This window comes from Crassostrea angulata, chromosome 3, assembly GCF_025612915.1.
Source record: "Crassostrea angulata isolate pt1a10 chromosome 3, ASM2561291v2, whole genome shotgun sequence".
Classification (NCBI taxonomy): domain Eukaryota; kingdom Metazoa; phylum Mollusca; class Bivalvia; order Ostreida; family Ostreidae; genus Magallana; species Magallana angulata.
Genome location: NC_069113.1, coordinates 19,724,288 through 19,739,027, shown reverse-complemented (window position 1 = coordinate 19,739,027; position 14,740 = coordinate 19,724,288). Strand labels below are relative to the sequence as shown.

General features: G+C 32.7%; 2 protein-coding genes and 1 long non-coding RNA gene across 3 annotated transcripts; 2 read left to right on the top strand and 1 right to left on the bottom strand.

The window, feature by feature from the left end:
* The first annotated feature begins 486 nt into the window (after positions 1 to 486).
* On the top strand, positions 487 to 2,727 carry LOC128178698 (tripartite motif-containing protein 2-like). Its single transcript, XM_052845989.1, has one exon. The coding sequence runs from the start codon at positions 569 to 571 to the stop codon at positions 2,471 to 2,473; it is 1,905 nt and encodes a 634-aa protein (XP_052701949.1). The 5' UTR covers positions 487 to 568; the 3' UTR covers positions 2,474 to 2,727.
* Positions 2,728 to 4,101: 1,374 nt separating this feature from the next.
* LOC128178700 (uncharacterized) lies at positions 4,102 to 6,614 on the bottom strand. The gene is made up of 2 exons (XR_008242988.1): positions 6,265 to 6,614; positions 4,102 to 4,555 (listed from the first exon to the last, which is right to left on the bottom strand). It is a non-coding gene; the product is annotated as an uncharacterized LOC128178700 (long non-coding RNA).
* Positions 6,615 to 7,992: 1,378 nt separating this feature from the next.
* LOC128178391 (UDP-galactose transporter senju-like) lies at positions 7,993 to 13,281 on the top strand. The gene is made up of 5 exons (XM_052845527.1): positions 7,993 to 8,206; positions 9,019 to 9,136; positions 9,418 to 9,464; positions 10,509 to 10,648; positions 11,322 to 13,281. The coding sequence occupies exons 1-5, from the start codon at positions 8,122 to 8,124 to the stop codon at positions 11,967 to 11,969; spliced, it is 1,038 nt and encodes a 345-aa protein (XP_052701487.1). The 5' UTR covers positions 7,993 to 8,121; the 3' UTR covers positions 11,970 to 13,281.
* The last annotated feature ends 1,459 nt before the right edge of the window (positions 13,282 to 14,740 follow it).

Below are 14,740 nucleotides of genomic sequence, written 5' to 3'. Positions count from 1 at the left end.
TCTTTCTTATTAGCACAGTTATTTACTAGAAATTGTTTTAATTTTGCCAAGTGTTAATTTAAATTTGTACACCGACAATCGAATTAAAGTGTTAAAATAAAACGGAGGCGAATATTTCTCTGTAGTTAAATCTCAAAACATGTACCGATGAACCTGAATTTAATTTTATAGATGTTTCCTGGCTTACAAAAACAATGCATTTCTATACTTGTTTAATTGTCTGCTTAATTAACTTGTAATTGAAAGGATATCATTTCTTCATATTAACCAGATAAATATGTTTTACTGCGAGGTAATCATGACATGTAATTACAAGATTTTGTTCTCGTTAAACCAGTTAGTCCTACCTTTTCTTTTCTTTTTTACACTTTTTTCCATTTTTAAGGTCAACAAAATAGTGTCAGTGAGACGTATTATTGGATGATTCTATCAGTCGGGTAACAAAAAATATGAAGCGATGCGACAACATTAGTATGGGCAATTTTGATCGGGTTTGGTATGTAAAAAAGCATACATCGCAACTTCGTAACAAACAAATTCTCTGAAATGAACTTTCGTTTTGATTATAATGGCAACATCAGATATACAGGAACAGGACTTCAATGATGAGGTATCATTATGCTCTATATGTCTTGAACAATATAAATCACCAGTGAGTTTACATTGTTCACACTCCTTCTGTCGAACTTGTCTCTCAACACACATCAAATCGTCATGTGAGAACTGCGACCACCCCCTTGGATTTCCGTGTCCTCTGTGCCGCGTGTTTATTCCGGCGCCAGGGGAAATAAATCAGTATTCTGTAAACGAATGGGCAACGAAATTTCCAGAAAACAAGTTCCTTACATCTGTAACAGGCGTTCGTATTATTTTGTGCAAACCATGCCGAGGAGACGGAGAAGAGGTAACTGCACAAAGCTGGTGCAAGGATTGTTCCGAGGCGCTTTGTGAAGAGTGTACGAAATATCACAAAAAATACCGACCCTGTCGCAAGCATGTGGTACTCTCTCTCGCCGAATGGTCAGATATTTCCAGAATTCCAGTAACGTTAGAAATATGTGAGACTCACGATGGTCGTAAATTTGAACTATTTTGTAGAAAACATTTTATCCCATGCTGCTCGGTTTGTGTAACCAAAGATCATAACAGTTGTACAAATTTCTGTGAACTAGAAGAAGTTGGTAAACATTTCACAGAATCTGAAAAAGTAAAGGTTTTGCAGAGCGGAATGGAAAAATTCTGTTTGAAAGTAGAAAACATTATTGAAAAAGAAAAAGCAAACATAAACCATATTGACGACATAGCTGACACATTTACAAAAGAATTATCAGATGTTACAACTAATATAATTCAGGCTGTGAAAAAACTGGAGGAAGAACATTTAAATGAACTCTCTAAATTATCAAAGGAAAGCAAATCTAAGCTTCAAAAGTCTGTGGATTCTTTCGAGGAAAGGCTTCTCTATCTGAAATATTGGAGAGAACTGTTGTCAAAGAATCTTTCGAATGAGACAGCATCAGAAACCAAAAGGGTCTTATCTTATTTAAAACTGAAGAACATTCATGAAAATCTCCAAAAACTGAAATATACAAAGTTAGACATTTGTATTAAAACAGAAGTATTAGATGATGTGAAAAAACTGATTGAATTACCTTGTCTTGCTGATGTATCTGCAGAGGAAAATTTAGATCAAGTTGATTTAAATGTAGAGAATATTGATTACATACATGCTAACGTGATCAAAGTATCTGAATTTCCAATACAAGGTGCTGATATAAGAGGTGGTATTTTTTTGAGTAGTGGTAACCTGTTCTTAGCTGACTTAAGTGGGAAGAGATGTATTCTTTGTGACACAAATGGAGTTATTTTACAAGAAGTGAAATTACAAGAAGTACCGTGGGACGTGTTTACAGAGGGTCAGGAGATTCTCGTGACGAGTCCTAATAATAAAACGATTTTAAAGATAGACTCTACTTTGCTTGAAATCATATACTTCGTTCCTGGTGGTTGTAGTTGTTATAGCATAGCTACATCTGGAAACACAACTGTAATTGGTACTAGTAATTCTGTGGAAATCTTTGATGAAGGCTTTGATGTTACGAAACGAAGAACACTGTTAACTGGCCTTAGCAGTATTTATGGCGTAGTAATAGACAATGAAAACAATGTAATCTGTAGTAGTTTTGATCAACACGTTGTCAAAAAACTAAGCGTACGGGGAAATGTTTTGTTCACCTATAATCACGAAAAGCTACAGCGTCCATACGGAGTAACCACAGACAGTGGAGGAAATATATTCATAAACGGTTTCATCAGTAACAATATCCACATTTTGTCAAGGGGTGGCAAACTCCTACGTATCGTGGAAGGAATAACGAATCCAACGTGCATAAAATTCCAGAATGCCACAAACAGATTTTTTGTTGGCAATTATAAAGGAAGTGTTACAGTCTTCGAATTCAATGAAAGCTAAATTTTAATTTGTCCCAATCAATTGCTGATTATGTTTGTATGTATCTCCGAACGATCTTCAAAAGTCAATGTTTGAAGTCTCTAGTTTTCTCTATCTGTAGGGTATTCTACAAGAATATTTAGGAATTGACTTGTGTATTGGAATTAAATAACGAGGTGATGACTTTAAATGATTGTAGCTACTAAGTATTCAGTGTTTCACAAGTACTTATATTAAATGTATAAACTTCATAATTTTTGTTTTATTGTTTGTATTAGGGAATCAATCAGAGTTTGAATTAAATACTTACGCTTTCATTTTACAGCAATAACTTGGATTTACTCACATATTTAAACACAATGCTGGTTATACCATCATGTTAACATATTGTGTACAAACGGAAACACAGATTATATTTCTCATTCAGTCCAATATATATCATCGGATGCTTATGGTTTTGCGCATTTTAAGAAGTAAGAAGATGGGTGAATAAAGCGTGTAAAATACCCATACGAGGAACGATTAGATACTGCAAAAATAAAATATCATTAAATCTGATAATTTTTTCAAAAATAACTAAAAACAATGTATATTTAATGTTACACCGGTTTGTGGCCCATAAATATTTTAAATATGTGTAATAGGTTGATTTAAATTGGGTATGCGTGTCAAAACCTCCAAATAAAGTCATTTTTATAACTTCAATGTCTTTTCTTTAATAAAGTTGGTCTGAGCTCCCTATTTTTTTCATAGTCTATATGCAGTTTAATATTAATGGAATTTAAACTGATTTCAATCAACAAAAATATGGAAAGATGACCCACTATACTTTAAAAATGTTATTTTGTAGCCCAACAATTGAACGTTTTAGAAAATAATACAAGACCGTAAATTCGTGGCCAACGTCTCATATAGCATTTAAACAACGGACGTTGTTGTGATTGAAATGGCTTAGTGGTTACTAGAGCACCAGACATTAGATAATCTTAGAGAACTTGGGTTTTTAGGTTGTGGGTTCGAAACCACCAAAACTTTAGGATTTATTTTTTCTTATCGTTTTTTTTAATAATTCAAACTGAATATAGTTAGAAATTACCCTTTTTTAAACATGTATTATAACATATCAAATATATTTAATTGAAAAAAAAATGTTAAATTGAAATTGTATTTTACGACTAAACCAAATGGGCAGTTGCGCCATCTTATTCCCCCATCTTCTTTTGTGAAGCAGGTAAACCGTATCTCTTTGTAAGCGATGTAAATGCCAAGCCTCAATTTAAATTTTTTTAACTTAATTTCTTTGAAAAAATTGTAGGGAATAATTATTAGAAAAGGCAGGCAATACCTAGACACTGGTTACCGAAATTGTTTTGTGTGTTTCAACCTTAAAATAAACATCAGAATCAAAATTGTCTACCAAATATATAGTTAATAACAAAAGTGATAAAAATAACTAATTTGTCTCACTCTATACTATTTGAAGCAATGATATCTTTTCTGTAGAAAAACTTAGATTTTTTTAGATACTTAGATACAAATCAACATTTGTACATGACATGTCAACGAGTAAAAAAAGAATTGTAGTCGTACTTGAATTGAATTATAAACTAAGACATATCATAATTCTGTTGTTTTCGGATAAATAAATCTTCAGTTTTAATATTTATTAACAATTATATTTCTATCAGATATTTAAATTTCTTATATTGGCTTCCCTCTTGAAGAGATGTCATCCAAATCCTGTAAATGGTGATAATTTTCAATTCATGATGAGTATATAATGTATCATACAGATAGAATGAGTTTTACACGATACAACTGTTAGACGTCAGACAAGGAAACACGTATCTGATAACTCAGATTTCTTCTAGTGTCCGGAAAGTGCCTTCAGTAGTCCACATGGAACTGTCCCCTTCGTAACTAGATATGATGGTGTTGTCATATCTGGAATCCTCCAGGTCGTGTTCACGTGACATTGTATAGCGCCACCTGGATGTGAAAATGCTGATCAGAGTCACAATAGCAATAATTAGAAGGCACAGTCCTACAATGGCACAGATGACGAGGATGTTCTCCAGGGAGTACCTAGTCCCCATACTCCATCTGTAATAATAGGCAGAAAAGGAACATGATTAATAAATGAAGTATTGTTTAAAAAATGGTAATAAATTGCTTTGAAAAACTTTATTTTTATGGTATTGTAAAACGGAAATCAAATCATTTTTTAACATACAATGTACGTAAAGCATACACTCGCGTTACTCTCTGTGTACAGCGATGAATCTGACGATAAATAACTAAGTAAAGGTGATGAGATGACAATCAATTTGATTTAATGTATCAGTTTGTCACTAAATCATATAAATAACCATTATTGCTGTTTTTCGATGAATACGATGACCTAGCTTCCCTCGAATACAATATTCACTCGCCCTCCGGGCTCGATGAATATGGTACTTCTCGGAAAGCTAAATTAAACCATCGTATTGACCTTAAAAAACACCCGCCCAAAACAGCAATAGTTGTATGATGTTTCATATTTTCATAAGACATATAATAGATTTATAAATATTTCTGTTAATAAAATAGGATCCTGTATCATAAATAAACAATACAATGCTTTAATGGAAAGTCATGTCCTCGATATTACAAGTATATACCAAAGCATACATGGCTATCTTTATAGATTAATTATTGATCTAGGAATACGAAAGTTTATCCTTAAAGCATATTATACTGAACGTGCATTTGCATACGCTCTAGGTTATTAAAGAAATTGACTCAATGTAGAAAAGCATAATGAGTTGTTGGGGAGAAAAATAAGCCTAAAAGATTTTTGAGGATGGTTTTAAACACTCTGATATACGTAGGGTAGCGTACACTCCAAATCTATACCCTAGACACGTTAGCTCAACTTCTATTCTGAAGTATATACATGTACATGTAGATATTCTCACATTTCATTTTATTGGTTGTATATAATGTATATAGTTTCAAAATGAAAGCCCATATTATCAGTGTAAAATCCAATGGTAGCAAGTAGATACTCTTAGTATACAATGGTGGCCTGCATATACTTAATTAAAAATATTGTCAGTGTACAATAATCCCATTTAAGCATTTTGATATAACTTTCATTGTAAATTCCATTGGTGTTTAAAAACGTGTGCAAATTATTGATATTGAGACATTGCACTGCGGCTTGTAGAAACAGAAATTGTGCATTTAGAAAGGTATGTACAACATCAATAACATTCATGAGGTAAAACTCTAACGAAATCGAACGCACTCAATAAAATGGAATGTCCTGTACACTCTTACTGCAGCTAGCGGCTGAGGGAGGGATATAGTGAACCTTGAGGAAATACTGTGAAATCAAAAGAAGAAGCAAGACGAGGAACAGTACAATATATTGGTACTATAAGAGATGGGGAGTACCTATGCCATCAGCAGTATTAGGGAGATAATGTTGGAATTATAGTACTTAAAGTAAATCTGTAGAAGTTAATATGAATCCATTACATTGTATTGTGAATTTCGCGGTAACAGAATACTATAGTAACTACATGTAGTTAGTATAAACCCTGATAATCCATCCACCCCATCCTCGGGAAAAAAAATCAAATTAAATTCTCAAAACCTGTACCAATAAACCAGAATTCAGCAGTATTTCATCCAATATTTCACCCTTTTATACATGGATCAACGAATCGATTTACAGTCAGCAGCAACACAAACACACCGTTGTTGAGTTACTGAAAGAAAAATTCATCGGTAAAATAACGGGGGAAAAAATGAAAAATGATATTCACCTGTGATGATGTTGCACTACCTTTCTCTTGCGACCCTTCAATCAATATACGTGTAGATGGGTTTCACTGTGCTGTCCTCTCGTGTTATCAAGATGTTCGGAGAAGTGAATCACAAACCTGGCATCTCGGTCGAGTTATTTTTTTCTTCTTCTTCTTTCTTTTTTGATAGATGCCCAAATGTGTTTAATCAATAAACGTGCGGCCGCAATGAATAATTAACCTGTGTAGAAATGTTTCGGGGCTCCATTAATTCACCGCCTATCTATCCATATCGACCTATATTTGACAGCTGAAGTTGTCGCCGTCTATATGTTTATTAATTGATGAGAATCAAGATAAACACCAGTAAAAAGCCGTGTGTAAACGTATTTCAAAAGTATCAGTAATCTACCAGAATTTCTTCATCGACTCTCTCTCTCTCTCTCTCTCTCTCTCTCTCTCTCTCTCTCTCTCTCTCTCTCTCTCTCTCTCTGTGCATGAGGAATTGGGTTTGTAGACCTGTACTCTTTTTCTATTAAAAAAAAAAGTACTACATGTACATACCGGTATTTCAAACTCTCTCTTTCTTAATATGTACGTACATTCGTTCGCTACTATCTTTTAAACAGAAAGTTGTTTAAATGTAGATAATACATATTAAAAAAAGACAATACCAGTATAATATTGATGTTGACTTTATTTAGGTTGCATTTCAACTCATTTTAGACATCAAATAAAGCCCTAAATGACTGCAGTTCTGTAGCTCCCAGTCTGAAAAAATTCGGATGGACGGCCTGGGAGCCAAAGTGCCACCCACTGAAAAAAATTGTGTATTGCGCACAAAAATTTACAAAAATGATTAACCTTATTTATACGCCAATCCTGTGAAAACAAATCATACCATTAAATTCTTCATGCAATTTACTATTGATATCGTCTCTTTACTTGCCTCTGATATTCTTTTAAACACCCAGGTCGTCCATCCGAATTTTTTCAGACCGCGAGCTACGGACCTGCAGCTACCCCGAAAATTGCGACACGTACAGTAGGGACTCTTTTATCGTGATATATAAGTTTTCTTTTATTCTGGTGTACAGAGCATTCTATGTAGTATGGAGAGAGAGAGAGAGAGAGAGAGAGAGAGAGAGAGAGAGAGAGAGAGAGAGAGAGAGAGAGAGAGAGAGAGAGAGAGAGAGAGAGAGAGAGAGAGAGAGAGAGAGAGAGAGAGAGATATTCTTTATTAAACGCATGCATGTGCGGGCCAACAAGGGGGTTAGTAAGAACAAGATCCCGCTAAAAAGACTCAAACAATAGGCTTGGACTTACCGCAAACAAAATTAAATCGGCTTGGGAAAAAAATCTGGATCCGCGCATGGTTGGCATTTTTTTATTTACCAAAAGTACCTGTATATTTGCCTTTATTAGATAGTTTTATGTGGAAGAACTAAAGAAATACTATATTTAGTAAAAACTCTTATTAACTGATTTCTTTGTATATAGCAGGTTCTTTAGTAATTGTCTTAATTCGAATTGGATTGATAATTAGTCCCGTTCTAAGAATTCTACACAGATTTTGTAATATATTTAAATGCAACTAAACTGAACAAAATTGGTATCACAAATGAAAATATCACCACGATCACTTTGAAATCAACCAAAGTGTTAATGAAAATTTGTTCCGGAATAAAATCGCCCATACGTTTTCTTTTTTCTTAAGCGTTCGGTTGCTATTGATTAACAAGCGTTGAAATAACATTGATTAGTTTGTTGTATGGACTTGTAGTCGTTGTAGTTTGATCCGTGTGCATGAAATTGATCTCAGGGGCACAGTTGGGTTTATTTTGATATTTCTAGCAAGCATTGAAGAAGTGAATAACCATGGGGTTGTTTTCCGGAGATTTGTTTCCAACGAAAATAAGTTTTATAATATTTATCTCGTATATGGGATTGTTTATAAACCAAGGTTAGTAGTTGAAGCTCTTGAGGTAAAAAGGAAAAAATAATCTAAATTGATTGACTGATAATGAACGATTTAAATGAATTTAAGATTGTCAGCATTTTAGTAATTATTGGTAAATGAATATTCGCCCAAATGGCCAAATCATACAGTACTAATCAATCTGATTAAAATAAGATCTTTGATCCGCTCTGACAAATTCGATGTCGCTACACAAAGCTTTGTGTAGCGACATCGAATTTGTCAGAGCGGATCAAAGATCTTATTTCAATCAGATTGAGTACTAATGTAACAGGGTGGGAGAAATAATGAAAGTCCAGACCAGGATTTGAAACCGGGTCCCCTGAATCTCAAGTTAGATGCTTTACCAACTAAACTACCTGGCACCACAGAATGAACTTTTCTGGCAGTCACATTTTACCCCTCGAAATGATCATATGGCATTCTTAACCGATCAGCATCCAGCTTCTTTCCCTGTGTTAATCTGTCAGTTCCAGGAGTTTGCTTAGATTCAAATGTAACTAGAATACTAGATGGGAGAAATAATGACAGACTATAGACTTGGATTCTAACCCTGGTTACCTGAATCTTTAGTTGATACTCTACCAACTGAGTTTTTTGGGAACGGATGATTGAACCGGTCTTACCGTTACACTAAAATAGATACATATATATATAACTAACATTTATCCTGCAAACGGTTTACTAAAATGTGTTGATTTTTTTTTCCTTGTGTGATAGGATGATTTTGCTCCTCTAAGTTTGAACCTTTATTTATAATGGTATAACATAAATTGTTATTGATATTTTACGTTCAGGTATTTTGGTGACTGCTTCTAAAAACAAGAATAACACCTACAGTTACAATACTGTCACAGTCGTCCTGTTGACAGAACTCCTGAAGCTGGTTGTTTCTACTGTTGTGTATCTGAAAGAGTAAGTCGCAGACTTTTATGATTTTTCATTTTTTCTTTTGAACTCTGCATTTAATTTAAGATTAAAAAAATACATTTTAAAGTAAACTATCATTGTTCTCACATTAAATGATCAGTCCTTTTGGACTATACGGGTACATTGAAATTTTATACATGTATTTGTAAATTAAAAAATAAATCATTAATTAAAAACCCAGAATTGACTACTATTGAAATAACTGAATTGTGCATTGAAAAATTAATGTTGCTTACTATTTAAGTTTTTCATTTTCTTTTTTTCAGTAATCCTGTGTCTAGCTACTTTTCAGAAATCTACAAACATAGAAGTGGTAAGCTTGTATGAATTCATTGACAAATGTATTTTATATTACCCAAATAAGTTTGTTTATAGTTTCTACCAGCTGTGTACATAATTTACAGATATTTATAAAATTGATTTGCAACAGATTCTAGGTTCTGATAATGTATCTCTGAACAAAAGGGCTTTGTTGATGTTTGATTGCTTGTAGTCTGTTCCCAACCAGAAGAAATGTGATACCAAAATGTCAATAGAATTTCTGGTTGTTAATTAATCCTAGCTTTTCTGAGCCAGATGTTTCAATTAACTTTTCTTATTTAAAAAATGTCTAAATTTTCAAGTTGTACAAATAGAATAAAATCATAAAAATAAATTGATTACTTTAATCAGTGACAGTTTCTTAAATGCAATGTATTTTAATGGATGCAAAAATAATCAATGAATAAAATACATGTACACAATAAAAACTTCTTTAGTGAAAAACATATACACGTTCAAAAAGTGCTAAAAATTAATAATTAGAGGAATCAAGTGCAGTGTCTGCCTACAAATTATATACAATGTGCAAGTAAATTTCATTCTCTGAAGTAAACAGTCAAGAAGGCAAGAAAGAAACTATAATCAGAATTTCCAAATGTAGAAGCGACTGTAATTTTTTTCTAAACTTGAACTTAATGATATTTATCACTGGTCCCTCCCCCAGCTAACCCCCCCCCCCCCCCCAAAAAAAAAAAACCCACAAAAAAAACCAAGAGGGAAGACAACATTACCGCAGCTACCTAAGTCCTTTGATAATTCAATACTATAAAAAGATAATAAAAACTCTGTGAGCATTTTATCATTATATTCATGACAATCAGAAAAATCAAACATCAGTTTTTCTAGTTACCTTGCACGTAAAACATTGATGAAATTATGTTTTAAATATTGTAGAACCTGTTAATAGGCTGTAAGTTTCTTGCGCCCTCATAATAAGCCTATGGCCACCGATTTATAAGCTTTGATATTGTATAAGATGCCGTAATTACGTACATATGGTGACTTTCAGTGCATTGTTCTACATGTGTATTTCCAGTGCTGCTGTACTACTTTGTCCCGGCTGCTTTGTATTGTTTGTACAACAACCTACAGTTTGTAAACTTGGCAACCTATGACCCCACAACCTATTACCTTCTTCTACAGTTCAGAGTGGTTGTAACGGGAGTGGTATTTCAGGTTTGAACATTAAATGTTATTAAAAATTCCACATGAAAATGAACTTGGTTTGTCATGTGATCAAATCCTGTGAAGCTAGAATGGTTTCTAAGAAGATTTGTTCAGGTACCAACAAGTTCATATATCCTTTTAAACTTTTCAAGTTTGTTGTTCATACATGAACCGTTAAGTCCTAATTTTTACATTTGAGAGTGTCAAGCTGTTCAGAATTTTGAATGTTGTAACCATGTTTTTCTATTCTTTATTATGCAACAGAAATTTTTAGTAAAATGATAATTGTTACATCATCAATATGACCTCTTGACCCATTTTAAAATAGCTCCCACAGAAAGGTTTTGATCTTCTTTAGGTTCATATAAGGAAACATATTTGCAAATGTAAATACATGTGCATAATACATTGTATTAATGTTATGACAATCTTTCCTTGTATATGAGGGAAGTATTATGTTGTTAATAGAAATTGCTTAACACAGATAAAAGTAAGGTCCATGAAAATATATTTTAGTTATTATTTTTATTGATAATTATTCATCTATGATCTATTTTCAAGTAATATTTAGTAAAAATATATGCATAAAAAAATATTCCAATTACAATTAATTCTTTCTTTAAAATCCATGAAAATATATTTTAGTGATTTTCTTTATTGATAATTATTCATCTATTTTCAGGTAATATTTAGTAAGAAGTTGAACAGGAACCAGTGGATCTCGCTGATTTTCCTAACCTTTGGTTGTATCATCAAGGAGTATGGCCATGACAGCAAAGCGTCGTCCGACTCCGCCTCCACCGCCAGTCCCCTCGCCGCGTACCTTAACCCCCACCTTCTCCTCATCATGGTCCAGGTGTTCAGCTCCTGTTTCGCTGGGGTATACAATGAGTACCTGCTGAAAGACAAAGGGGTGGATGTCCACATCATGTTGCAAAACGTCTTTATGTATCTGGACTCCATCGTATGTAATGCTGTAGTGTTAGGATTCAAGGGAGAGCTTTCCACTGCGTTCACGCCCCAAAATATCTCCGCCATTTTACATCCGGGAGTGCTGATCATTGTTGTAAATAATGCGGCCATTGGGATTGTTACCAGTCTGTTCCTTCGTAACTTGAATTCTATTCTAAAGACTTTTGCCAGTGCACTTGAACTAATGTTCACGGCTGTGCTGTGCTGGATGATTTTTGGCATTGCTATAGACATTTACACTGTAATTGCCATTTTCATAGTTTCTGCTGCTACAGTATTGTATGCTCAAAAACCAGTTGTGAATCTTGCCAAGACTGACATGCAACCACAGTCTGATGCTCAGAAGGAATCTGTGTAGATTGCTGACTGTTGAATTAATGTTTCATTTTTGAAATGTTTTAATTTATACACAGCCATGCCAAGCATGAAATCCTCTTCTTTCTTGTGTGCAAGATACAATCTGTGTGTACATGTGTGTGCCAATCTTTTATATTAGATCCTGTTTTAGCCTGTTTATCATTGTATCTGTGTAATACATTGGTAAATCTGTAACTGACACGTGTGTATGAAAGCGTAAATGTATGTGTTGTGTACATTTATGTATGTATCTGCTCTACATTATTTGCAGTGTTGTATTACATTTAACTTCTTTTATGACCCAATCAATATTAAAATGCTATGGTTTTGAAATTATATTACAATGATAATCAATTCTTCATCAAATGTAACTGAATGTTTAGTTTATGTTGTAAGTTGTTAATAATAGAATGCTACAGTCTTAAAAGTATCCTCTGATGATGACATTTATCAACCCTTTTCACATCTACATGTAGCTTTATGTTTAGTTTATGTTGTACATGTGAACACTTATAAATATATTAACATTTTTGTATGTCATAGTCATCTCACCAACTCATTGATACTGTACAAAGTAGTCGAATGCTTTTATTTTTTTATCATAGTCCGGCAAATTTCCTATTTTGAAGGTTTAAGAAGTTTTGGTTTTTGTGTAAATTATATCAGTAATCATTGTGTCCTGCAAGTGGTTTTTTTTCTTCATAATATTTAGATACATGAACTATTATATAGTTCAAATCAATCTATTATATAATTCAATTGATATATTCTTTTAAGTGTAAAGTTTTTATTTGTATTTTCATCATTATTTGTAATGTGTGTAAATATAAAACATACACTTGTAAATGTATTCACACATTTGGGATTTTTTTTTGTTCTTTTTGAAACTGTGAATTTTTGGGTTTTCTTTTAGTTTGGTTTTAAAGCTCTTAATTTTTGTCATAATGGAATGATCAGGGTGTATTTCTGTCTTTGTCATTTCTTTATTAGCTGTATGAAAATATACGCATCACTGTGTGTAGATATGCTCGAGTCAAGTTATGTTTAGTAAGTACTGGTATGTTCAAATTCATTTTTTTGAAGCTTGTTAATATTCACATATTGTTGGGAAAGTTTCATGTGTCTTATATGCATTTAATTGGTGTATTTACATGTACATTTATTAACCCTTCTGTGATATAATCAATTAAGGGCAACAGGGAAGCTACTCTTACATTGATTTGAAACAATCCTATGCAGATAAAAGCTGCATATCAAGTAAATGTATTTGGATACTACATGTAATTTTAAAAAAATAAAATAATTGACCGGAGTCTCTACTAAATGTTTACTGAATAGATTTTGTGTTGTCTCCCAGAGTAATTCAATATTTTAAACAGAAAACAATTAATCTTGAAGTAGCGTTCCAAAAGATCTTGATTAGCATTGCATGTTACAATCTACTTGTATTAGTTGTCAGAGTTTAATTAATTAGTCATAAAAATTTGATTTAAATCAGATTGAGTATCAAAATTAAATGTCCTTTCTTCATACTTCTATTTTTTTTTTTAGCATCAGTTTAGTCTGGTGTACTCTTTATTTGATCAATGTCCGATTGGAAGAGGGAAGTGTTGTAACTCCCAGGGCAATCCAGTTTACAAAGATACAATATGATATCTGTCTACGAAATCACCTCTCCTGTCGTACAATGTTTTGTTACAAATTACCTTATATAATACTTTTATATATTTCGTAACAATTTTGATTTATTATTAAAAATTTTTAATTCATCAACTTTTTTTCGCTATACAATGATAGATAAAATTATATGTTTAATATTCGCTTTATCTGCTAGTTTAATTATTTATTAGTTAAAAAAGATTTAACCTTTTTTTGATTGGCTTAAATGTATTTTTGTTATTGATACAATACTCCTATTGAAATACATACATTGTAAATATTTAAAGACATTATTTTTAGAAGTGCAATATATTAGCATTTCTTAAAATGCTTATTACTGTGTTTATACTTTTCTCAACTCGCTTATGAATAGCTATATGTATCAACACCCTTACAATGAGTCAATAACGGATTCAGGTTTTTTTTTCTACTTTTGAACTTGGTTTACTGTCTGTATTTTTTTTCTTTCTCATACACAACTTATTCATATGACGTTGAAGACCATAGGTTGTCATACAAGCTTAAATGCATGACCAATCTGTATGCAATCTAATTAAAATTAGACTTGTAGGAGCGGAATTACAAGTCTAGTTTTAATTAGATTGAATCTGTATGTTGGCCTGATTAAATGCATCAATCAGATTTGAATGTTTAACTTTGTTATTTAAAAAACCTCTAAAAATCAACATTTTGTTACAAGTTTATAAATTGAAAAAACATGATTGTAGAGTTTTTCCTCACTGGTACTTGTTATGATGAAGTGTAAATGAGTAGGGTTCATAAATATCATTAACTTTCTCACTGTTGCTATTTCTTATCTTGAAATTCTCCAAGAACCATATCCTCGCCACTTGTTAAATTGTAACATTTCATCAGAGACATAAATTATGTCTCTGGTTTCATTGCAATGGCAAGAGTTGTTCTTAGACCAGTACTTTTTTAACCTCAAAGATGGCAGCCATCTGACAACACTTCTCAAAGTGTGGATTTATATCATTGTATGGTCATTGTCAAGATCATCATCGGCCGTTTTCAGCCAATTAATAGTAGAACCATTATAACAAGAGCTTGGACTTTGGGTTGTTTGTGTCAAACAGCAACGTGACATTTGCC